Source organism: Fusarium phalaenopsidis, assembly GCF_050370095.1.
Source record: "Fusarium phalaenopsidis strain FUZ10S chromosome Unknown contig_32292, whole genome shotgun sequence".
Taxonomy (NCBI): domain Eukaryota; kingdom Fungi; phylum Ascomycota; class Sordariomycetes; order Hypocreales; family Nectriaceae; genus Fusarium; species Fusarium phalaenopsidis.
The window spans coordinates 366,649-387,448 of record NW_028145410.1 but is presented as its reverse complement, the minus strand read 5'-3'; the positions used below and the strand labels follow the sequence as shown (position 1 = coordinate 387,448).

The 20,800-nt window shown below is 50.1% G+C and overlaps 8 protein-coding genes across 8 annotated transcripts; 2 read left to right on the top strand and 6 right to left on the bottom strand.

Moving 5' to 3' along the window:
• Nucleotides 1–508: 508 nt before the first annotated feature.
• On the bottom strand, nt 509–1,504 carry LRP88_04432 (uncharacterized protein; the record flags this gene model as incomplete). Its single annotated transcript, XM_083241005.1, has 1 exon — nt 509–1,504. One exon carries the CDS (start codon nt 1,502–1,504, stop codon nt 509–511), a length of 996 nt encoding a protein of 331 aa, XP_083102153.1.
• Nucleotides 1,505–1,943: 439 nt separating this feature from the next.
• On the bottom strand, nt 1,944–3,158 carry LRP88_04431 (M6 family metalloprotease domain-containing protein; the record flags this gene model as incomplete). The annotated part of the gene is made up of 1 exon (XM_083241004.1): nt 1,944–3,158. One exon carries the CDS (start codon nt 3,156–3,158, stop codon nt 1,944–1,946), a length of 1,215 nt encoding a protein of 404 aa, XP_083102152.1.
• A 3,148-nt stretch (nt 3,159–6,306) lies between these two features.
• LRP88_04430 (uncharacterized protein) lies at nt 6,307–8,421 on the top strand (the record flags this gene model as incomplete). The annotated part of the gene is made up of 4 exons (XM_083241003.1): nt 6,307–6,464; nt 6,555–6,685; nt 6,741–7,532; nt 7,586–8,421. The coding sequence occupies 4 exons, from the start codon at nt 6,307–6,309 to the stop codon at nt 8,419–8,421; spliced, it is 1,917 nt and encodes a 638-aa protein (XP_083102151.1).
• Nucleotides 8,422–8,624: 203 nt separating this feature from the next.
• LRP88_04429 (uncharacterized protein) lies at nt 8,625–9,808 on the bottom strand (the record flags this gene model as incomplete). Its single annotated transcript, XM_083241002.1, has 3 exons — nt 8,625–9,213; nt 9,299–9,446; nt 9,529–9,808. 3 exons carry the CDS (start codon nt 9,806–9,808, stop codon nt 8,625–8,627), a joined length of 1,017 nt encoding a protein of 338 aa, XP_083102150.1.
• Nucleotides 9,809–10,887: 1,079 nt separating this feature from the next.
• Nucleotides 10,888–14,065, bottom strand: LRP88_04428 (uncharacterized protein; the record flags this gene model as incomplete). Its single annotated transcript, XM_083241001.1, has 7 exons — nt 10,888–11,100; nt 11,192–11,368; nt 11,416–12,979; nt 13,092–13,405; nt 13,461–13,581; nt 13,641–13,733; nt 13,791–14,065. 7 exons carry the CDS (start codon nt 14,063–14,065, stop codon nt 10,888–10,890), a joined length of 2,757 nt encoding a protein of 918 aa, XP_083102149.1.
• A 479-nt stretch (nt 14,066–14,544) lies between these two features.
• LRP88_04427 (FAS1 domain-containing protein) lies at nt 14,545–15,819 on the bottom strand (the record flags this gene model as incomplete). Its single annotated transcript, XM_083241000.1, has 4 exons — nt 14,545–14,598; nt 15,146–15,214; nt 15,265–15,575; nt 15,624–15,819. 4 exons carry the CDS (start codon nt 15,817–15,819, stop codon nt 14,545–14,547), a joined length of 630 nt encoding a protein of 209 aa, XP_083102148.1.
• Nucleotides 15,820–16,130: 311 nt separating this feature from the next.
• LRP88_04426 (glycoside hydrolase superfamily) lies at nt 16,131–17,521 on the top strand (the record flags this gene model as incomplete). The annotated part of the gene is made up of 4 exons (XM_083240999.1): nt 16,131–16,206; nt 16,264–16,510; nt 16,573–16,994; nt 17,043–17,521. 4 exons carry the CDS (start codon nt 16,131–16,133, stop codon nt 17,519–17,521), a joined length of 1,224 nt encoding a protein of 407 aa, XP_083102147.1.
• Nucleotides 17,522–17,909: 388 nt separating this feature from the next.
• LRP88_04425 (uncharacterized protein) lies at nt 17,910–20,400 on the bottom strand (the record flags this gene model as incomplete). The annotated part of the gene is made up of 4 exons (XM_083240998.1): nt 17,910–18,798; nt 18,853–20,011; nt 20,067–20,147; nt 20,208–20,400. The coding sequence occupies 4 exons, from the start codon at nt 20,398–20,400 to the stop codon at nt 17,910–17,912; spliced, it is 2,322 nt and encodes a 773-aa protein (XP_083102146.1).
• Nucleotides 20,401–20,800: the final 400 nt, after the last annotated feature.

Sequence of the window (20,800 nt, the reverse complement as noted above, 5' to 3'; positions counted from 1 at the left end):
GGAGATGCTTTCCAACTCATCCTTATGGACTTACAAATGCCAGTGTGTGATGGAATTGAAGCCACCCGACGCATACGACTTTTAGAGAAGCAAGCGAATTGTGAAGCAAGTGTTTTATTTATAGTGACAGGTCAAGACAGCCTGTCGGACAGAGAGGCTGCGAGCAGTGTTGGCGCGGATGAGTATCTCGTCAAACCTGTTAGCATCAAACTTTTGGATCGGGGATTGAAACGATATTTCCCTGCTTTTGAGGCTGGTTAAGAGCGTGCGAAAAAGAAAATACGAATTATATGTTTGGAGTCAGGATACTTAATGGTCGATAAATTGTCTTGGATCCGACTCCTTCTCTGGTACTTGTGAAATTTGTCAAGCTGCGCTATGGTGCCGAAAGCCTGCACAGCCTGCGCAAGGTGAACAGGGGGGCGAGAAGGCAGTAGGGTAGTATTGAAGAAGAAAAAGGGCCAGAAGAAAGATGAAAACATCATGACAGTAAGCAAGAATTCATTGGTTACAGGTACGGCCCAAGAACTTCCTGTGTGTGGTCCCAAACCTTTTTCTGTGCCTTCTCCCGGAGTGCAGACACAACCTTTGCATTGGGAGTGCAGTCGCACTTGTAGTTGACAATAAACAACCCATTCTCCTGCTTCTCCTGCGAATTCACGCCCTGCTTGCCACTCCATGGCACTCCACGACCGCCAAAAACAGCACTGGTACTTTGGAATAAGTGCCTCTGTGCGGACTCTTCATCGCTGAACGAGAATAGAAAGATGAGAGGCTCCAGGATAAGCCAGACGAACCAGGACATGAAAGTGCCCTGATCAACGCCCCTGTTCACGTTTCCCGTGTTGACCCATCCAGGCCAAGAGTGGATGAAGGTCACATTGGGGTTTTCGGCAGCTAGTTTGTCCAGAGTCGTTGTGTTCATCGTGAGGACTTGAAGCTGGACCTTTCTGGGGCCAAAATTCTCGGGCTTTTTGAGGTCAATGTCGTCGAGTTCCAGGGAAGTTGATTCTAGCCCGCCTCCAAGGACGCCGACCACTCTTGGGGCTTCGGCTTCGTTGAGGAGGGGAAGAAGATGGAGGATGAAGAGCATGCGCGAGTAGTATGCCAAGCTTTGGACGATCTCTAAGCCTTCGGATGTCTCCTCGCGAGCGCCAAATGGTGCGTAGCCCGGGGTAAGGAACAGCAGGTCAACGCGCGACTCCTTGCTCTTGATAACCTCGCATAACCTCTTTGTCTCCGCAAGTAGCGAGACATCGCATTCAGTCCAAATAACCTCGGCCTTGGGATTGATCACGCGGAGTTCCTTGATGAAAGCACGCGACCGCTCTTCAGAGCTCTTGCGTCCAATCAGATAGATTCTGACGCTCGAACCGGTCGCGACGAGGGCTTTGACTGTGAGCTTGCCAATGCCTGACGTGCCGCCAACAAAGACGGCGACGCTTGGGGCTGTGACATCATTGATGAGAGAGTTGGAGGCTTTGATTTCAGTGTAGGAAACCATTTTGAGAGCGGCTGAGTTGTGTCCGGCGGATCCGAGCAAGTTTCAGAAGGGGGGGCAGGTTGAGGGGAGTTGAGAACATGGATTGTCGAGTAATGTTGGCTGAAGGATTCTAGGCGCCAGCCCCCTTTCGCGTTCCGGGTTAGCCAATCACATGACGTTTTCCTTGTTATGCCGCAGCAGCTAAACAATTTCAAGACGGGAGAATGGCAAGGATAATCCAACAGCTCTGAAAGTCAATAAATGAATCAATGTAAAGTAGAGAGCCATGTAAGGGGGTAAATTGACATCTGCCTACCAGGATCATGATTTGTGACATGTGGATGCAGCCACAGTTTGCACGAAACGTTTCTTATAATCCCAACCCCGTCTATTGGCTATCTCTCCTCTAATCGTCTACTCTATTAAACTCTGAATACTCCTCCAATATAAACTCTTACTCCTAAAACTCGGCGTCAACTTGAATGGTATAGCTCTTCTCCGTCTGCTTGACCACGGTAACCTCAACTCCCCAGCCAGGAGCCTTGTACGAGCTCACTCCACCGGGGGCCAGGGACAGCGTTCCATCATTCTTGTCGTATACAGTATCAGTACCGCAGCCACCTGATCCGGGCGTTACATCCAGAACACGGACAGGGCCATAGCCTGACTTGACCGAGGTGTCGACCGTGTATAGCAGGACACCGGGGGCGCAGACGCCTGAGTCAAGACCCTCGGGGATGCGGGCCTCGGCGACAAGTGCTGAGGTTTGGTTGACGGCGACGACAACGGCCTTGATGTCATTGTCAGAAGTCTTGAGCTCTAGTGGTGTAAGGGTGTGCTCAGTAGTTCCTCGTTTCGAAACACAGTCGATGGACTCGTCATTAATCCAACCCAGGCGCCACTTGTCCCAGGCGAAGAAATCAGGGCCAACGCCGGAAACATCACCCATGGCACTCCAACCACCGACGTAGTAACCCAGGCCGAGATCTTCGAATGGGTAGAAGTCGGCCAAGCACATGGTGTGACCCGTCTCGTGAGCCAACGCAATCCAGCTTTTCGGACCCCATGTTGTAAATGCGTCGGTTGCAACGGTAACGGTCTTCCTGGCGACATAATCACCCTGTCTAGTGTTGGCTCGTGTAACAAAGGTGATGGATCGAGAAATTCCTCTGGAACCGGCGTTGTTTACGGGAACAACGTAAAGGACGTCCGACTCAGGAGGTGGAGGGCGAGTGCCTTTGGCGGTATAAGCGTCGAGGGCATCCTGGATGTAGTCCTGGTGTTCTGCCCATGTGAGGCCTCGCTCCCAGCCGTAAGATGCAGCAGATGCAGGCATGCGGTAGAACTTGGACAGATCGGCTGTAACATTGAAAGATAGAGCCCCGTGGGAGGCTTGCTTGTACCATTCGGTGGTTTGGGGGACCACTGCGTCGTAGAGCGATTGGGGGGTTTCGCCTTGAGCGGATTCGGCATCTGAAAAGTCGACAAACATCATGAAGCCGTTGAGAGTTCCGGTGCTTGGGGCACAGTCGCCGTTGTAGTTGAAGCCGACACTCAGATCTACGTTGTCGACGGCAGCCAACTTGCAAGCAGTTTTCGATTTGGGGGGTTCGGGTTTACAGGCGGCAGCGCTGGCTACAGCAGGCCAGAGAAGAGAGAGAAAAAGAGCCTTCATGATGAGTGAGCTTGGTTAGAAGGAAGATGAGAGGTGGTGAGTGAACGAGAAGAGTTCTGGAATCGGCAGACTTTACCGTCCCTTATATCCTCCTCGTTCTGCAGCCCATGAGGCACATCGTGCTCAGCCAATTCGGTGTTTTACCAGCACCACCAATTACTTGAGACTCACCAACTTCAAAGCCTCAATTGAATCGCCAGCGCGTTTCAGCTCGTGCAGCCAACTGTCAGCGGGCGTCAGCGGACCTCGGGGTCCATGTCAGCGGGCCGGTCGCCTTCCCCGTATCGGGCTTTAATTTCACCAGTCACTCGGTGTCCTTGAGGGCTATGCTATGCTTCTCTGATTGGTTAGTCTTGGGTCGCTACAGGGTCTGAATGCATCTTTGTGGGGTCGCGATTCTGTTTAGACTTGTCGGCTACCATTTGTCGTTGCTCATTGGCGTTTGACAATGTCTATTTTCGCAATCTCCGAGTGGCTACGGGCTTCACTGAACCTATAGCAATAGCTAGTCAAACCGGTGAGCCTGCTTCTAATTCATGCAGATCTCGGGCAACAAACCCATGGTCCACGTGTAGACGGATTTCAACCTGGCATGTAGCTTCCAAACTGAGGAAACAGCAAATACGAAAATATTGAGTGCTGAGGATGGACATGAGGCTGCTGTCCTTGTGTGGTGACTTTCCAACAAGCATTCACGGACTGGATTTTTTTGGCAATAGAATAGTGCCAGTTAGTTTTTATCACATGTGACTGCACTTTCATAGCCTCTTTCTAGAAAAATGCCTTATTTGTAACATCAGATAATATCGCTCACCGTTGCGTTTGTAGCAAGCATCTTGATGAGGAGACTTTGATGAGGTGGAGAGAGTTTTCAAGTTCATTGACTTACCCTATAACAAAATGTTCCATATCGCAGGCAGCCAACTCTTGTCATTACTTTGACAACGCGCCGAAGAAGGCGAAATTCTCGAGAATAGTAACATTTACCAATCTAAATATCTCATGGGGAATGGTGGATTCATAAGCTATCAAACCAGCTCTTAGCTCATTGTACTTCGTGTCCAGCTGCCTCATATCTGTAAAGATTAGGTATTCAACCCGTGGCGAGTGACCATGACTCGCAGACACGAAAAAAAACAAGCGCATATCTTGCACGCCGAAAGTAAAATGGCAACGTGTACGTTGAGGGAGGCAAGGCTAAAACTGGTGATGCAGTGTGGTTGGTAAGCACACGGCCTAGTACGGCATCTTTACCGTCATCAACCCTCTATCGGTTCGTGCTTTATCGGCCTCACGAAATATTCCCACCATTCGGTCCCGTCGTCATCAACCATAGCGAGACGGCCAATTTCATCAAAGTTTTTGTTCAAAGCGACGGCGCCTACACATCGACGATGAAGACAAAAGTCGCAGCTTTTCTATGCCATTGGTTGTGGTAAAGGTTTATATCCTACTAGGCGGCAGTCGAGTTCAAAGATCGTCTGAGCTTTGTATATGCATATCCAATGGGTATGGTCCTTTCGTGTTTTCTTGGTTATAATCATGATGGATTCTTTAGTTGTGTAGAATCAACCCGGGGCTAGAAGGATTTGACAGATTGTGTCTCTTTGTCTTGGTGCTAATTTAAAAGATGGCTGCGGCATAGTTTTTATATTACTCTCAGTACTATGAATCAAGGCTCATCTTTCACACTCAGCGACTGTGACATGACAAGCATCCATTTGCATCTTGAACTCCGTCGAGTCACTAAAGTTAAGTGAGTGTTGTGACAGACGCTGCTCGGTAACTCATCCGCACTGAGACCGTGACCAGCAGACTCTGAAGCTACCAAATCAAAGATCAATATGTCGCTGGTAAGTTTAATATTCAGTCACTACTTGACGCCAATGTTTCCGCTCGCCAAAGCAGAGCCCTCTTTGGCGCGTTGTAGTTGTTACCTAGCATCATCTTTCCGCTCTCGTAGACGAAATATGTACCATCACCATGTCAACACCCGTGACCGCAAGGAAGATACAAGTACAACTCGCGAAATCAACAAAGGGAATGTGATATTAAAAGGGCAGAGCATAAGACCTACCCCATGAAGAGCAACTGCAAACCGGTTGATGTGGAGTATGTTGAGCAGCCAGCTGACACCGATGAGGGCTTCAAGAAATGAGTTACTCGACTACCAGTCGCCAAGTCGGAGTGACCGACGCGCTGCACCATCGGAGCTGCGCTTCTTGCCTCAAGACTCAGCTTAAAGATTGGTGATCTTTTCTTCAACAAGGCCGTTCCCCGCTCTGATCAAGACATTTTAGCTAACTGTGGAACATGGACCCCCACAATTCACGGGAGGCAACGATGTGATGTGTGACCCTCTCGCGTTTCCTGCGAATCACCCACAAAGAATGACTTGTGCGCGAGTTACAAATTGATATCCTCATTCCTCTTTTGTGACCGTGCAGAATCCTTCGTCTCTGCCGAGAAAAAGCCAAGGAAGGAGGATGGTTGTGATTGATAAGATGCCTCTCAGCTCCAAGACTTTTGGCGCAGATCCTTTTCGACGCTATCCAATCAGACCCGCCCGAGGAGAAAAGATGATTCGGTGGCTTGAATAAGCATAAAATAGAGCTCATCTGACTGCGAAGGCTGGCTGAAAAGCGGGATAGCATATGCTCTTATGCCGTACTTTGGGCTCGGCCCGAGTAGGGGTCTTGTGTAGCAGTTGTGCATTATCATACACTTTGGTGTCTGAGATCGGGAGAAGAGATGTGAAGGCGTTGAAATTTGACAATGCCAATGTTGGTGGCCTAAGAGTGGCGTCCATATCTGCAATGTGATTACTTGGAACCAACAGCAGCTGAATGTCTAGCTTGTTGGTTGTTGTCCTCCCAAGCCCACTCTTACACGTATGCAACGGGTAATTGCTTACCTGGGGGCTTTCAGTATGACAGAGAAATGGCTTTAACCCATATGTTGCCCCCTGACGTAACGCTGTACTCCCTGGCCGTCGATCCCTTTGCCAGACCCTTATGTTTCTCACAGTTTACCTGCATACTCAATCACGAGGGGGCAGATGCAACTTTCTCTCACACATACCTGAAGACCCTTTCACCTAGTTACCCCTGCAGGAGTCGCCATGGGATCTATTCAGCGCGAGACCACAATGGATGACGACGAGAAACACAGAAATCACGCTGATGAACGCCCACCGACCAGTGACGACAGAACATCATCGAGCGAGGATGCCCTCGATGGTGTCAAGGGTATCGAAGCCATCTCCAAGACTTGGACAAAGACCTCATTGGCCGTCGCCTATGGCAGGTATGTGTAGCGCGCCTGATTGACATCCCCTTGAATTGAGTTACAAGGGGATTTGCGCCAGTCATGGAGTAGCTGACTTGATGTCTACAGTTTGCTGCTCATGGCTTTCATCACATCATTGGAGGGTCAAGTCACTGGCTCCGTCCTCATCTTCGTGACCAGTTCATTCCAAAGTCACTCCCTGGTCTCGACCATCGGTGTGGTTCAAGCTGTCATCCTTGGTATGCACTTCTCATGCTAACGACGCACCTTTCCGTTGCTAATGGAATGGTATAGCTGTGGTTAAGCCGCCAATGGCCAAGATTGCCGACGTCTTTGGCCGAATGGAAGCCTTTTGTGCTTCCATCGCCCTTTATACGCTGGGTTATATACAAATGGCGGCGTCAAACAATGTCGAGACGTTTGCCTCGGCTCAAATCTTTTACGCGGCGGGCAGTACCGGTCTGTTGATCTTGCAGCAAGTTTTTATCGCGGATACCACCGACTTAACATGGCGTGCCCTCTTCTCTACTGTTCCAGACCTGCCATTCCTCGTCACGACATGGATAGGTGAGCGCATTGGAACTGGTATCAGGAATAGCTCTGGCAGTTGGAGATGGGCCTACGGCATGTGGGCCATCCTCCTTCCAGTGTCGTTTCTACCTCTTCTCATCTCCCTCTTCCTCAACGGCCGACGAGCCAAGAAGCTGGGCCTTGCTCCCGAGTCCCGCACCACGATTAAAGGAAGTTCTGGACAGATCCTCTTGAATCTTTGGAGGGACATGGACATCGGCGGAATTCTCCTTCTGGCAGCTGGATTCTCCTTGATCCTCGTCCCGTGCACCATCGCCGCCAAAGTCCCGAATGGCTGGAGCAACAAGAGCATCATCGCCATGGTCGCATTGGGCGCTGTTTTCGTAGTCATCTATCCATTCTGGGAGATGAGTACTCGTCTGGGCAAGAAATATACTGTTCAAGGGACGTTTGGAAAGATTCTCGCCAATATGGCGCCCTATCCTTTGACGCCTCTCCATTTGCTTAAATCCCAGACGTTTAGTGCTGGTTGTGTTCTAATCACCTTCTATTTCAGTAAGATCACCCTCTCTTTCATCAAGAAAGCTTCATAACTGACGAATTGATAGTGGCATTCTATCTCTCCGTTCAGCCGTATTTCTACTCGTATCTCCTCGTTGTCTGGGACCTCGACACACAGTCAGCCACCTACATTGTCCAGATTTTCAGCTTTTCAGGCACTGTGTCGTCTCTCATCGTCTCATTCCTCATCAAGTTTACGAACCGGTATAAGTGGTTTGTGGTCGCGGGATCCTGCCTCTACATTCTGGGCATGGGACTGATGATGAAGTACCGCACCCAAGACGCCTCTCTCTCCGCTATCATTGGAACTCAGATTTGTATCGGTTTTGGCGGAGGCATGCTCAACGTGCCGGCTCAACTTGGTGTACAGGCCAGCGCTGGACATCAAAACCTCGGATCCGCCACAGCTATCTTCCTCACCCTTATCAGTATTGGTTCCGCTATTGGCTCTGCTATCAGTGGCGCTGTCTGGGGTCGCAATATTCCTGCCAAGTTAACTGCCTATCTTCCCGAAGAGGCAAAGCAGAATGCGAGGATGATATTTGACGATATCAACGTGGCCTTGTCATATCCCATGAATGGCCCCGAACGCATGGCCATCAACCGCAGCTACCAGGAGACCATGAGCACTCTGCTCACCATTGCAGTATGCGTTTGTGTCCCGGTTCTCATTTGTGGATTTTTAATGAGCGATTACCACCTCAACGAGATGGAACAAGGCGTCACCGGAAGAGTCATTGGTGGAGAGATCGGCGAAGACAGGATGAAGGCCCAAGGGAGTAAAAAGGGAAGCTCATATAACCCAGCGAAATGGTTCAAGCGCCGCGAAAACGGAGAAGTGGAACAGACAGGGAGTGCATCTCCGGTGGATACGAGAACCTAGTATATGGCTTGGATGTGATGATAATGGATTTTTGTCCGTAGTTATCTTGTTACCGGCATTGATGTTTTGCTGCGTCTTCTTTTAGTTGATGTGACACGCATCCAAGATATTATTCTACTCTCCTCTTGCTTGGTGAGATATTGACCACTGAATTGGAATGACCCGTTAAAGATAATTTCATCTTTGTTCTTAATTATAACCACCTATAAGCCTTGACTTCTGTGAAACCGCAATGTCCCCCACTCTGCGTTGTCGTTGCTTGCAGAAGATGGGTTCGTGGTCTCAAGCCCTTGAGCCTCCAGCAGCATCTTAGTGTAAGGCATGCTATTCCCCATCTTCTGGGTGCAGTACCCATAGGCGATTTCATGTATCGGCCTCCACTGGCTACGCTCCAGCTCGCTGATTCCCTTCCAGCCTAAGTTCGCACAGCCGCAGCAGACCCAGGACGTATTATACGGGAGCGTGTTGTCGGTCATCAGAAACTCGCTGGTGTACTCATAGCCGACCATAAGACGCTTGTTCAAGAGGTTATACACCGAATCGTCGCCCTGAGAAAAGGCCACCTGAGCAAGTTCGGCGATGTTCCCGAGAGATAACTGAGTGTGTCCTTGATCACGCCCGGATTCGACGTATTGACCTGTCGGGGCAATCATGAACGGTAGGCTTCCACAGGTTGAACCGTATGCTCCAGTGGAGTACCTTGCCAGGGCTTCATCGTAGAGTGTTCTGTTGTTGAGAAACACTGCGTATGATATCATGGCCTTCTCGCCCGTTGTGCCCCAGCCACCAGACCTATACATGAGTGAGCAAAGTATGGTAATAAGGGTGTTTGTAACTGGACAGAGTTCGCATCTAGCCTCAATGAGTAAGTACTTACCATGCATTCGGATCGTTAGCCGTGGAGATATATGACGCCGCGGGGACAAAGAGATTGGCAATCATGCCCTCAAATCGGGTGATATTGACAGCAGACCAGCCAGTCCACTCGTATCTCAGGATTTCTGCAGCGTTAACCAGGTTTACTCCTGAAAGACTGGTACCGAGTTATCGGTCGGATCCTAAGAGCATTTAGTTTGCCGTGTTCAACTCTGGACGGAGGCATCATACGATTGACCAACTTCAGAGTTGAGCTCCATTCATCAAGGATATGCCGACTAGCAAGTGCATAAGTTTCGTCCTTTGTGATCACATAACGAAGCGCTATGTTGATTGCCGCTCGTCCATCTTGAATGATTTGGGCAAGGCCAGTGGGCGAGTCGTTTCGATCCCTTGTCACCACAGACGATGGACCCGAGAGTTTGTAGTTGGCCTGCGAACGGGGGTCGGATGAAAATTTAAGGTAGGCAGAATGCCATGGCTCGCTGTTGGAAAGAACTTTGGTTCGCATGCTGTCGCGGCAGATTAGAAGAGGTCATTCGTATGATTGAGAGGTCCGGTCTACTTGCCGTTCAAAATCTTCAGAGGTGTGGAGGATCCAGTGAGATCGCGTGAGCTCCTGGTGTCCATAGCATATCAAGAACCATAGAACAAGACAGTGACGTACCCTGGATGTATAAAGCCTTGGCCTTGGCGGTGTCCATGTTTATGGATGGCATTTACAAGGCCAACTGGCAACAATGACAACGAACAAAGTAGTATGAGAATGAGCATGGCTATTCGGTGAATGATTACGAGGCCCAAACACGATTTCGCAGCCTTGATCCTTGATGGCCAGAGCTCATGTTTTCACGACGAGAGGGATGGTTTTTATATCCATCTGCCCCATTGGAATGTCAAAAGACTTCTTGGCAAGCTCTGCTTTCCGGACAAACCATCGGCGTCTGTCCGGAATATCGGGAGATGGCCCCCATATAAATGATGGCATGCGATATTAAAGGGTATTGATCGGAGCTAGGCGTTCCATGCTCTGAAACCCGTCTCTCTGCAAGGGACAAATCTGGGGGTTAGCGCCGGCATTCAGCCAGGTTTGTGGGGAAGAGACAGGGGCAAAATCTGGGGTGGTGATTCGGCGTGAGATGCACCGAGGGCTCGGTAAAGTTGCGAGAGTTCTCCCGAATTTGTGAATATGTCTACGTGACGTACGAGACTGATCTCCGGATTAAAGGCCACCAACCGTCATAGAATTGTCAAATCGAGATGGTAACATTGGAAAGTAGTACGTAGTCTACATTGGTATTCCTAAGCCGTTACTGTGACTGAAGTGGAATGTTAAATGTCCGCCATGGTGTAGGGTTGACAGCTTCCAGTACGCACATTTTGATTTGTTATGCATTAAAAACATCCTCTGCCGCTTGTCATTGTTGCTGATGCTTCTCTAAGAGGTTCCAGACCATCACAACGGAACCATTGGGGTTTGATTTATTGTTCGTTTCTAACTACATCCGCTCTAACCATGGTTGATGCAATGGCACCAATAGCAAGACAGCGTGACAGTTTCAAGAGAAGTACATGAACAATGGAATACTATCAAGCAAATGGAACAATCTCCTCTCGGCTCTCTAATGTAAGTGTGACGTTGTTACTGTTGTTGTCTCCCGAGTGCTTCTTGAGCGCGAATGTGAAGTCAGTCCCCTCAACGACCCATTTGTTCTTGAGATTGTAGCCCGAAAGGTACCGGGCCGAGTGATAACTCAACGTTGGAGAATCCGTATAGCTGTTGCACAGGCTGGGCGACGGATGCTGACCGATGAAGTAAGTAGATCTATTCATGTTAGCGGGATGAATGGTGAGGATGGAGAGAATATTCTCTCTCGCGAACGGAACAGCTTACCTGGGGCACATCACGACCACGGCGATCTCCAGTGTTGGTCACCTTGAACTTGAACTGAAGGGTTTCCTGGGCTTTGAAGGTGGAGTTGGCTGATTTGCCTTCAACTGAGATCTGACTGTAGGTGAAGTTGGTGTAGCTGAGGCCAAATCCGAATGGAAAGATAGGATTGTATGCATTCTGTTCCTGGTGAGTACGTTGCATGCATAGCGGGAGATGAAGCTCACAGTGTTTCCGTAGACGCCTTCAGGTAGCAAATCTCCGCGAAAGTCTCGCATAGGAAGATCAACATATCGGTAATGGTAGTCGCTGCCCTGGTGGTTATAAAAGGCCGGGATAGTGCCCTCTGTCAGGGGTACGGTCAGTGGTAGTCTGCCCGATGGATTGACCGTTCCAAACAGAACATCCGCAACGGCTTGGCCAGCTGCTTGACCGCCGTAACCAGTCCTGAGTACAGCTGCCGCCTTTGAGTAGTACTCCAAAAGACCTTTCGGTCGTGGGCCATAGGTTATGAGAATAACAGGCTTCCCTAGATCCAAGATTGCGTCGGCTAGTGCTATTTGATTCGGCGTGAGACCAATAGTAGATACGTCGCAAGTTTCCTGATCCGATGGCGGGGATGATCCGACAGCAAGAACAACAATGTTCGCGTCCTTGGCACCCTCCACAGCATGCTTCACACCAGACTGTGTAGTCGTTTTACCGTTGCGAGGCCTTTGTACCAGTTGCCAAGCAGGAGCAACAAGACCGGGAGAAGAAGACACAAAATCTATGCGTAGTCGGTATTCGCGATTCTTGTCAAACGCAAACTCCTCAAGGCCAGGTGGTATCGCTGTCGAGTTTGCCTCATAGTGTGACCAGAAGTTCTGAGGGCCATCGCAGTAAGAGTTGATGACAGAGCTGGTTGAATTTACCAAGAGCTTGTCGTTGACGTAGACGGCGGCCGACCCGGCATTGACGACAGCACCGAGAGCTCCAATCACGGTCTCAGGCGAGGTGAAGCTACCTTCAAAACGAACCGAAAAGGTAGTGTTCTTGAGAATTGGGAGGCCGTTCGGGGCATTCGGGGGATAAATGTTGTACTCCAGTAAGGGTGCTTGGACGGTTTGATATGCCAGATGTTTGAAGCCGGTGTCGTAGTAGTAGTTTGCAAGAAGACCTTGCTTTTTGGCCGAGGGAAAGAAACAGCCCTCAGTATGATTCCGGTGCCTGTTGCAAGCCGTTCTTCTCCCACCAGACTTTGGCTTGAAGAAGTAGTTGGGGATCACCTGAGCCCGGAGGTCGAGCCAGTCAGAGGCTCCCCAGCTACTGGACAGAGGTGCCTTGCCAACGTGCGAAAGAATGCCTTGGCGCAAGGTAGTCTGTCGAGTATGAATGCCGTATTTGACATAACCCCCAAGAGGTACGGTTTCAGTGAAGGGACCAACGACGGCGATTTTGGCCTTTGGAGTGAGAGGTAGGAAAGAATTATCATTCTTCAACAGAATCACGCTTTGCTGAGCCCCCTCGAGAGCCAGCTTTTGAGCCTTGACAGTGTCAGTCTTTCCTCTCGGGTAGCCGCCAGGGAGGTAAGGGTTCTTAAAGAGTCCGAGATCGTACTTCATGGCAAGAACCCCCTTGACTCGCTCTCTCAAAGTCTCCTTGGACACTAAGCCTGACTTGACGGCCTGCTCAATCAGAGATACCCACTGATCATTTGGCCAGTCGGCATAGTTGACACTACCGCCGGCATTGAGCCAAGAGGCCACAGCTTGCAATGGACTGTCAAAGACGCCATGCCACAGGTAGCTCCTGTAGATGCTGTGATCGTCCGCAACGACTCGACCTTTGAAGCCCCATTCTTCAAGAGCGGCATAGAGTTCAGGGTCATCGACTGAAGCCCCCAAGGTCGTTGGTGTTGTACGCGGCCATAACGCCACGGGCTCTAGCTTCCTGAATGACAGCCCGGAACGGCAAGCCGTACTCTGTCGGCATCTGCCTTTTCCCGATGAGAGCGGGAGTAACGTTTCTCCCTCCGGCTGGGGTGCCGTGGTTGAGAAAGTGCTTTACAGAAGCAGCAACCGCAGAATTGTCCGTGAGTTTTCCGTCATTCTGTAGCCCGTTGACATAGGCTACAGCCATCTTGGCGGTAAGGAACTTGTCTTCGCCGTAGTTCTCGCCATTGCGGCCCCAGCGGGCGTCCTTTGCAAGGTCAACCACGGGGGCATAACATGAGGCCTAATGTTGTTAGTGATGCTAGAGTGCTGAAGAGGCAGTCTCTGACCTGTCCAACGGCTCTCGTTTCTTTGCCGATGAGCCGGGCCGTTTTCTTGACGAGGTCCAAGTTCCAAGTGGAGGCAAGGCCGAGGCTCGTTGGGAAAATGGTAGAGTTCTGACGAAACGCGCTATGAAGGCTGTATTGTTGTGTTAGTATTATCCATTGAAGACACACTGTCATTTGGTCTTGGCTCACCACTCGCCTCCCATTACAAAGGGAATTGGAACACGGGCGTTTTCTAGATTCAGCTTCTGAACCTTGTTGTATTCGTCCGAATCCTTGGGTGACCTGAGGCCCAGTTAGTGGGATGTCCATAGGATGTAAAGAAAAGATCATCGAGTATACCAGGAGTTGATCTCTCCAATGCCGCGATTGCCCACAAGGCTATTGAAACGAGTGGCATTGCCATTCTTGTCAGCAATCTCGGAATACTTGAAGAGATTCAGATGCTGAGCCAGTTCTGGTATGGTGAGTTTGTCAAGCAGGGAATCCAAGAAATCATCCTTGGACCTTCCAGACACGGAACCCCATGGCCAAGATTCGTTTGTGCCGTTGGAAGAAGGCAAAGCGTTTAAGAATGAAAGAACAGCCAGAAAGGCGATGCCAGTAGAAGTACGCATGGTGTTGAAATCCAGCAATAATGCCAGAGGAGACACTGTTGGAGAGGAGAAGCAACGATCGATAGAGTATGATGCGTTTGCTGAACTGGATGGGGATATCTTGTACTTGTACTAATAGCGAGGATCCCATCTACCAAAGTCCGTAAACAAAAGACATTACATCTGTTAATGAGCCGAAGGATAGTCCGTTCGTCGTTAAGATCACTTCACCATAACACAGGACTTGAACTTTCTCATCCACGCTACCATCTTTCCCTGAAACCTTCCACTTTCACCAGAGTGATCAACAGCCCATTCGCCAGATTCGGCATCCGAAGGTTTCTCCGATGGTGATGATCAAGAACTATAGATGAAACATTCCCTTTAGCCGTAATGAAAGGAACCATGCAACCTGCGTCATACCCGCCCCGGCTATTCTACACATTGCCAGGACTGGTACTTCGTTGCTACCCCGAAGACTGAGGGGTCATGTAACACGCCTACGGAGGGCCGATGCTCTCACGGACCTTGGAAATGATATCTCCATTGAGGGTCTACTCACGTTGTCGTCAGACCTCAGCTATGTCCTTCGGCAGCGAGCAATTATGGCGCTCTACGTAGTGTCGGGAACTAATCTCGTGCCACGCCGCTTCTAATGAGATTGACAACAAAGACACAGAAGCTACACCAGATTGGTTCTGAATCCAGGTCCATATCGGTAGCTGCCCTTCCAATGACCTCTTTGGAAACTGTCATTCGGGACAATAAGGCAGAAGCTATTTAACCGGCCACATGCTCACATGCATAAAGTAACAGAGACTATCACGTCACTTAATCGCAACGACCATGAAGAAACATCATTCTCTAGAATGGCCATTTCAATCAAAGAATGAACCAAGAAATCAAAACAAATCAGAGCTTAGTGCCATTGACTATTCAGCAGCAACATTGAAGGATGCTTCCTCTGCTTGGACGCTCAACCGCCCCTCTTTGGACCAACCGACTCAGCATATCGGGCTCCAGGACATGATTACGCCGTTCCATTCAACAGTAAGGCAGCAGTGGATTTGAGCAACTGCCAGGAATAAACCCTTGCTTTACCTGCGGCAAATCTGACTCAAAAATCTGAGCGGATGGGTCCAGAATACGGTCAATAATGTGGACGATGCCCTGGAGAGAGTCAGCGTTATGTTTGAAAGGTTTCGCAGAGGGAGACTGACATTGGTGACGGGAAGGTTTCCTTCTGTGACTGCGGCAACACTGTTGAGGACGAGATCCTCATTGACCGTCTTGGCACTGACGTAAAGGTACGTGCTGGTTTGAAGTCGGGTAGTGGTCGAGCTAAAGTCAGACGTCTTGAGCTTCGCGTTTGGGACATAGTGGTGTTGGATCAGATTTCCGAGCCACCACTTCCCCTTGGCTGTCTTGGCAAAGGTCTCGAAGTACTCTCCGGTGTTGTTGAAGGCCTTGTTCGATGGCGCAAAAAAGGTGTATTGCCATGTTGCCGAGGTGTTGAGGGCTTGCACAAATCCTGCGTAGGTTAGCCAAGGTAGTGATTTACAGCTGTTTCAGGACAAACCTCCGAGTTGATCGAGTGTCGATGATAGAATGGACAGGTCCTCTCGCGATTGGATGAAATCTAAAAGAGTATCCGATGCTGGGACAGCGTAGGTATCTTCAGGAACCGGAGCGAAAGTGAGGGGCTGGCGATCGATGACCTCACAAAGAGATGTCGATGCCGCCAGGGCTGAGAGGAAGACAGAGTAGAATCTCATTCTTTCGATCAAAAGGTAAAAGGCAACGCTGTAAGCACTCACGTCTACGCTGGAATTAGCGAGAGCAGAGGAGCATCACATCGACTTCAAATATCCGGCCTCTTCGTGGGCTTGGCACTGAGGACCAAAGACCGGCCCGACTCCGATGCAAGGTTCGGGACATGACCTAGGATTACCCCGAACCCCGAACTCGAGTCTTATGATGTAACCATCTTTCTTCCCGGATCATGTATAAGAAAGTCTTTCATTATTCCAATCATTGAGTGTGACTACTTCGTGGGCATATCCGTCCAATTGACTCTGTACCGATCATGAAGCTCAATATTGTCCCTTTGGCACTCCTGTCAGGCGTCTCCGCTCAAGGATTGGCCGCCAAGCCACAGATGGGTAAGTCCCCAAACACCGCCCCCCCTCATATTCACGCCTAGCTAAATTTTCTGCCAGGTTGGAATTCGTGGAACAGCTTCAAGGCCATCATCAATGAAAGCATCATTGAATCCACTGCCAACACCATTGTCAAATCTGGGTTGGCTTCCTTGGGCTACAATTATGTCCTCATGGATGCTGGATGGCAGACTCTTGAGCGAGACAAGGAAGGCCGCCAGCAGGTCAATCTCACCAGGTTTCCTGGTGGCATCAAGCCCGTTGCCGATTACATCCACAAACTGGGTCTGAAGGTTGGCATTTACAGGTGAGAACCGGTTGAAACCGCAACTACCAATTCGATCAATGCGCAATCTAACCTCTAAATAGTGACGCCGGCATCTACGGTTGCGACTTTGCTCCTGGTAGCTACGGCTACGAGGAGCTTGACGCCTCTCAGTACGCCGAATGGGGAATCGATTACCTCAAGTACGACAATTGTGGAGGCTTTCAAGCCAACACGCTGTCGGTCCAGGAAAGGTTCCTTCGCATGTCACACGCGTTGAAGGACACGGGCCGTGACATCTTCTACTCCCTCTGCGAGTGGGGCCACCAGTTCCCATGGTTCTGGGCCGATCAGTTCAGTGACTCTTACCGCATGTCTGGCGACATCCACAGTGAATACGAGAAGGACAACAGCAATGGCTGCGCAACAGCCTACTGTTTGAATACGGGCTACGCTGGCGTCAGCGTCTTGACGATGATCCGCAAGATGCGTGAGATCTCCAGGTTTCAGAAGCCAGGATCTTGGGGTATGTTCAAGTTTGGCTCTTCTCGAACTGCTCACTAACCGTTGGCAGCGGACATGGACATGCTCGAAGTAGGAGTTGGAAACATGACAAGGCACCAGGAAGAGACACACTTTTCGTTCTGGGCGGCACTGAAATCTCCTCTCATTATTGGTGCCGACGTCAACAACATTCGGCAATCGTCACTCGAGGTCCTGAAGAACAAGGAGATCATCGCCTTGAATCAAGATAAACTGGGTGTTGCTGTCAACTACATTCCGAGTCTGTCTCGAGAAGGCAAGTATCAAGTGTGGGCCGGACCTTTGAAGTCGGGCAAGTCTCGACATGTTGTCTTGGTGCAGAACTATGGCACAGATCCACTGGATATCTCGCTGCCGGTTAAGGAAGTGCCAGGTTTGAATGAAGGCCATCGTCAGCTAGTCATTCGTGATGTGTGGGCGAAGAAGAGCCTTGGGAAACTGGGTGCCACTATAGCATTGAAAGGCATCGAGGTGGATCAAGTCAAGGTGTTGGTGCTGTCTGAGAAGTAAAGCAAGGGGTGCCGAACCGCTGTGGGATTTCAGACAAACGACATGTCAATAGGTGTAGGTCCAGTTGTGTAGTCAATGAATCTTCAAGGCAAATATTCCGGGCTACATGGTTGCTCGAACTAAGCATCAAGGTTCTTGACGATATTAAGAGTTGGGTGTTTGCAGACACCTATTGACAGTTCTTCAGTCCCAGGAATAAAAGCCATTGGGCTTTGCCTCTGAGTGTGAATGCCGATTCATTGCCAGCTAGGAAATAGCTTGTCAGGAGTATCAACTGCACATAGCAACGTGATGACAGAACAAGGATAGTACACCCAACCAGACCATCCACCCAATGACCCAAAATATGACAAAGATACAAAACAATCCTGCTTTTATTAAGCTCCTATCACTGAGGCATGAAACCTCTCAGAGACGTCACCCTGTCGCTGGGTATAATGGTCTGATCTAGAAATGGGTATGGACAGGGGTCGGCCATGAGGGAAGGATCTGTGAAGCAGTCCGCCACAGAAATGGTATCTTGTGTGGAAGAATCCATGACTTGCTGCATCCCATGGCTTGGCTGGGTCAGGAATGCATCCTGTAGTGACCCGGGTAAAGGCGGGAACGCCAAAGAAACACTATCCGGAGAGCTCTTTGACGCGGGCTTGAATGCCATGGCGGTGGCATTGGCGTCAAGACCAAGTTGAAAAGCCGTGGCATGAGAGTATGCCAAACTGCTTGGTGAGTTGTCCTCTTGTTCGCAGTTTGGATATTTCTTGTCAGAAAAGGCCTCTTCACGAATACTTCCAGCGCCGTGATAGCCATCCTGACGTGCTTGTAGGAGACGTGATTTGAATTTGGACGCCAAGTTGGAGCTGGTGCTTGCATGTCTGCCATTCCACCGTTTCGAGATCTCATCGAGGCTTTGCAGGATAGAATCAAACACTGGAGATATTGGCTTCTCTTGAAAGACGGCATGTGTAAGCAATGCCCGGCCGCATACGAACAGGCAGAATGCAAATTGTGGATTTGCCAAGACAGGTGAAGTTGGGAGAAATCTCGTAGTGATACGGGATACTTCTTCTGTCGCAGCCAGACAGGTTTCTGCACTTGAAGCAGATGGGAGCTTAGCTGGTATGGACTTCCACTCTGAGGAAGGATAGGCCAGGCCTTGGTGAAGGAGAACCACAGCAGTGTTGTGAGTGATGTGAGCCAACACCAAGTTAGGGTCAAGGTTGCCATCGTCGTTGACTAGACAAGCTTCTCTCCATGTCTCAGGGAGGAGGGCTTTCCATCTAGATTCTCTGTTAGAAAACGTAGTAGGCGTGAGATGGGTGGTTTTGACTTACTGCATTAGACGCAGGTCCAGCTGCTTAAATCTGATGAGCCACTTTTGAATATCACGAGAATTACCAAAGTCAACCTCGTGCTGGAGAAAGAAGAAGATGACCAGCCTGAGGTTCTCGGTGGCTTCTATGCAATATGCAAATCCGCCCAGAGAGTTCTGCTCTTCCTCCCTCTCCATGTGAAGTTCAGGAAGCGCTTCTGGATGTTGCATCTGGTCCAGAGTGCCGAAGAATGGGGTCGGTATTTGAAGATGCTCGCTTTCTTCCCAGATAGCTCCTTCACATGGTAGTCTGCGGTGGAAGTCGGCACTGGTGAGGCAAGGGTTCCATCCAGTGCTGATGCTGCAGAACCTATCCATCAAGAAGACATTCCAAAAGACACGCCGTCTCTCCTCAGCTTCTTGCCAGCCATTGCAAGGAGGAAGGAATGTCATTCTGTTCATGAGACTTCTCCCTGCTGAAGCACTCTCAGCGACGTCACTCTCCTCTTTGCTCAAGCGCAACTGCTCCACGGTCCTTGCCATGCTTCCAACCATGGACCATGTCGATGGACCGTGTCCACTGCCGATCGTGTCAAAGGCGCAGATGATGAGTGCTTGAACGTTTCGGACCGAGAATGTCTCCATGCTCTTCAGGATGACGGCCTGCCTGCATCTCGTTGCATACCAGGTTCGCAACGATGGATTCTCGTTAAGTAGGGGATCGTCTGAAAACCTGATGCAGAGAGATACAATGGCTTGGAGAATCGTCGTCATGCCGGCTCGTTGCTCAGGCGATGCAAGAGCAGCCCTGAAATTCCGAACATGCAACATGGGAATCCAAGGGTGCACAGTTTCAAAGTAGATTTCCACCAGCGAGTCTACAAGCTCGTCCGGTGGCATAGGGGTGTTGGAAAGACAGGGATCCGTATTTTCAATACCTGACGATGCAGGGGCTTTGGTAGTGGCTGAGGTCGATATGCTATTGCCCTGAAATTGAACTGGATCTCCTGACGCCAGGAAAGACAGCCTTTGCTTGAATGCTGAGGACTGCTCCTGTAGTGAACCCATCGGCGGTGAGGGTAGTGACTCGCTGAGCTGAGGTTGGGCACTACTGCCGGAGATGGCATTCAACATCTGCTGCCACATGATACCTTGTCCAACAAACATGTTTTCGAGGGCGGCTGAAATGACATGTCAGGGAGCTGCTGAGCGCACTCAAGATTGGGCATGACATACTTAGCCTCTGGCTGAGACTTTCCACGGCACCAGTCCGTAGTCCGGGCTTCATCTTGCCCCCGTCGTAGACACAGCTGGCGCCTGAACACAAGTTAGTCAACTTCGAGACAATCGCTGAGCTCAAGCGTAAGAGGGAAGTACCAATCTTGGAACAATTGGAACACGGCTGGTCTCTGGAGCATTTGGTCTTCCTCCTCCTGCAAGAGCTGCACGAAGGGCCCTCTTCTTCCCTGGTACTAACGCGCGCCATCTTCCGTGGTCGTTCGTTTCCTGAGGCATTTTCATCGTCACCTCGCACATGCTCATCAACGATTGAGCCGTTTGGGCTTGCCATGTTGTATGCGTATGTATTCGAGACCTTTGGGTATATCGCAAAGGGGTAGAGGAGGGGAGAAGGAGAGGTCGAGATCAAGGTCCGAGACCAAGATGATGAAATGTCTCTCGTGAGGTCCCCTGGCATGTGGGGGATCGTGCCACAACCCCATGGGTCCCCGCAGTGGCGTTCTTTGGTGGCATTTACTATTCCCCAAGCGTCCAAGTGAGCTGGGGTAGTTCGCAGCGCATGGACATGGCGTCAGGGGTTTGCGGGTTCCCGGAGGAATGTTCGGGCTCATCTCCGACGGTTAATGTGTGCATATTGGAAACAGAATGTGGCTAAATCGTTCATCATGGATGATCCCCCCGGTGCGAGTGGCGCGGATATGGGGGCGGAATTACTACCCAATTACGGCATG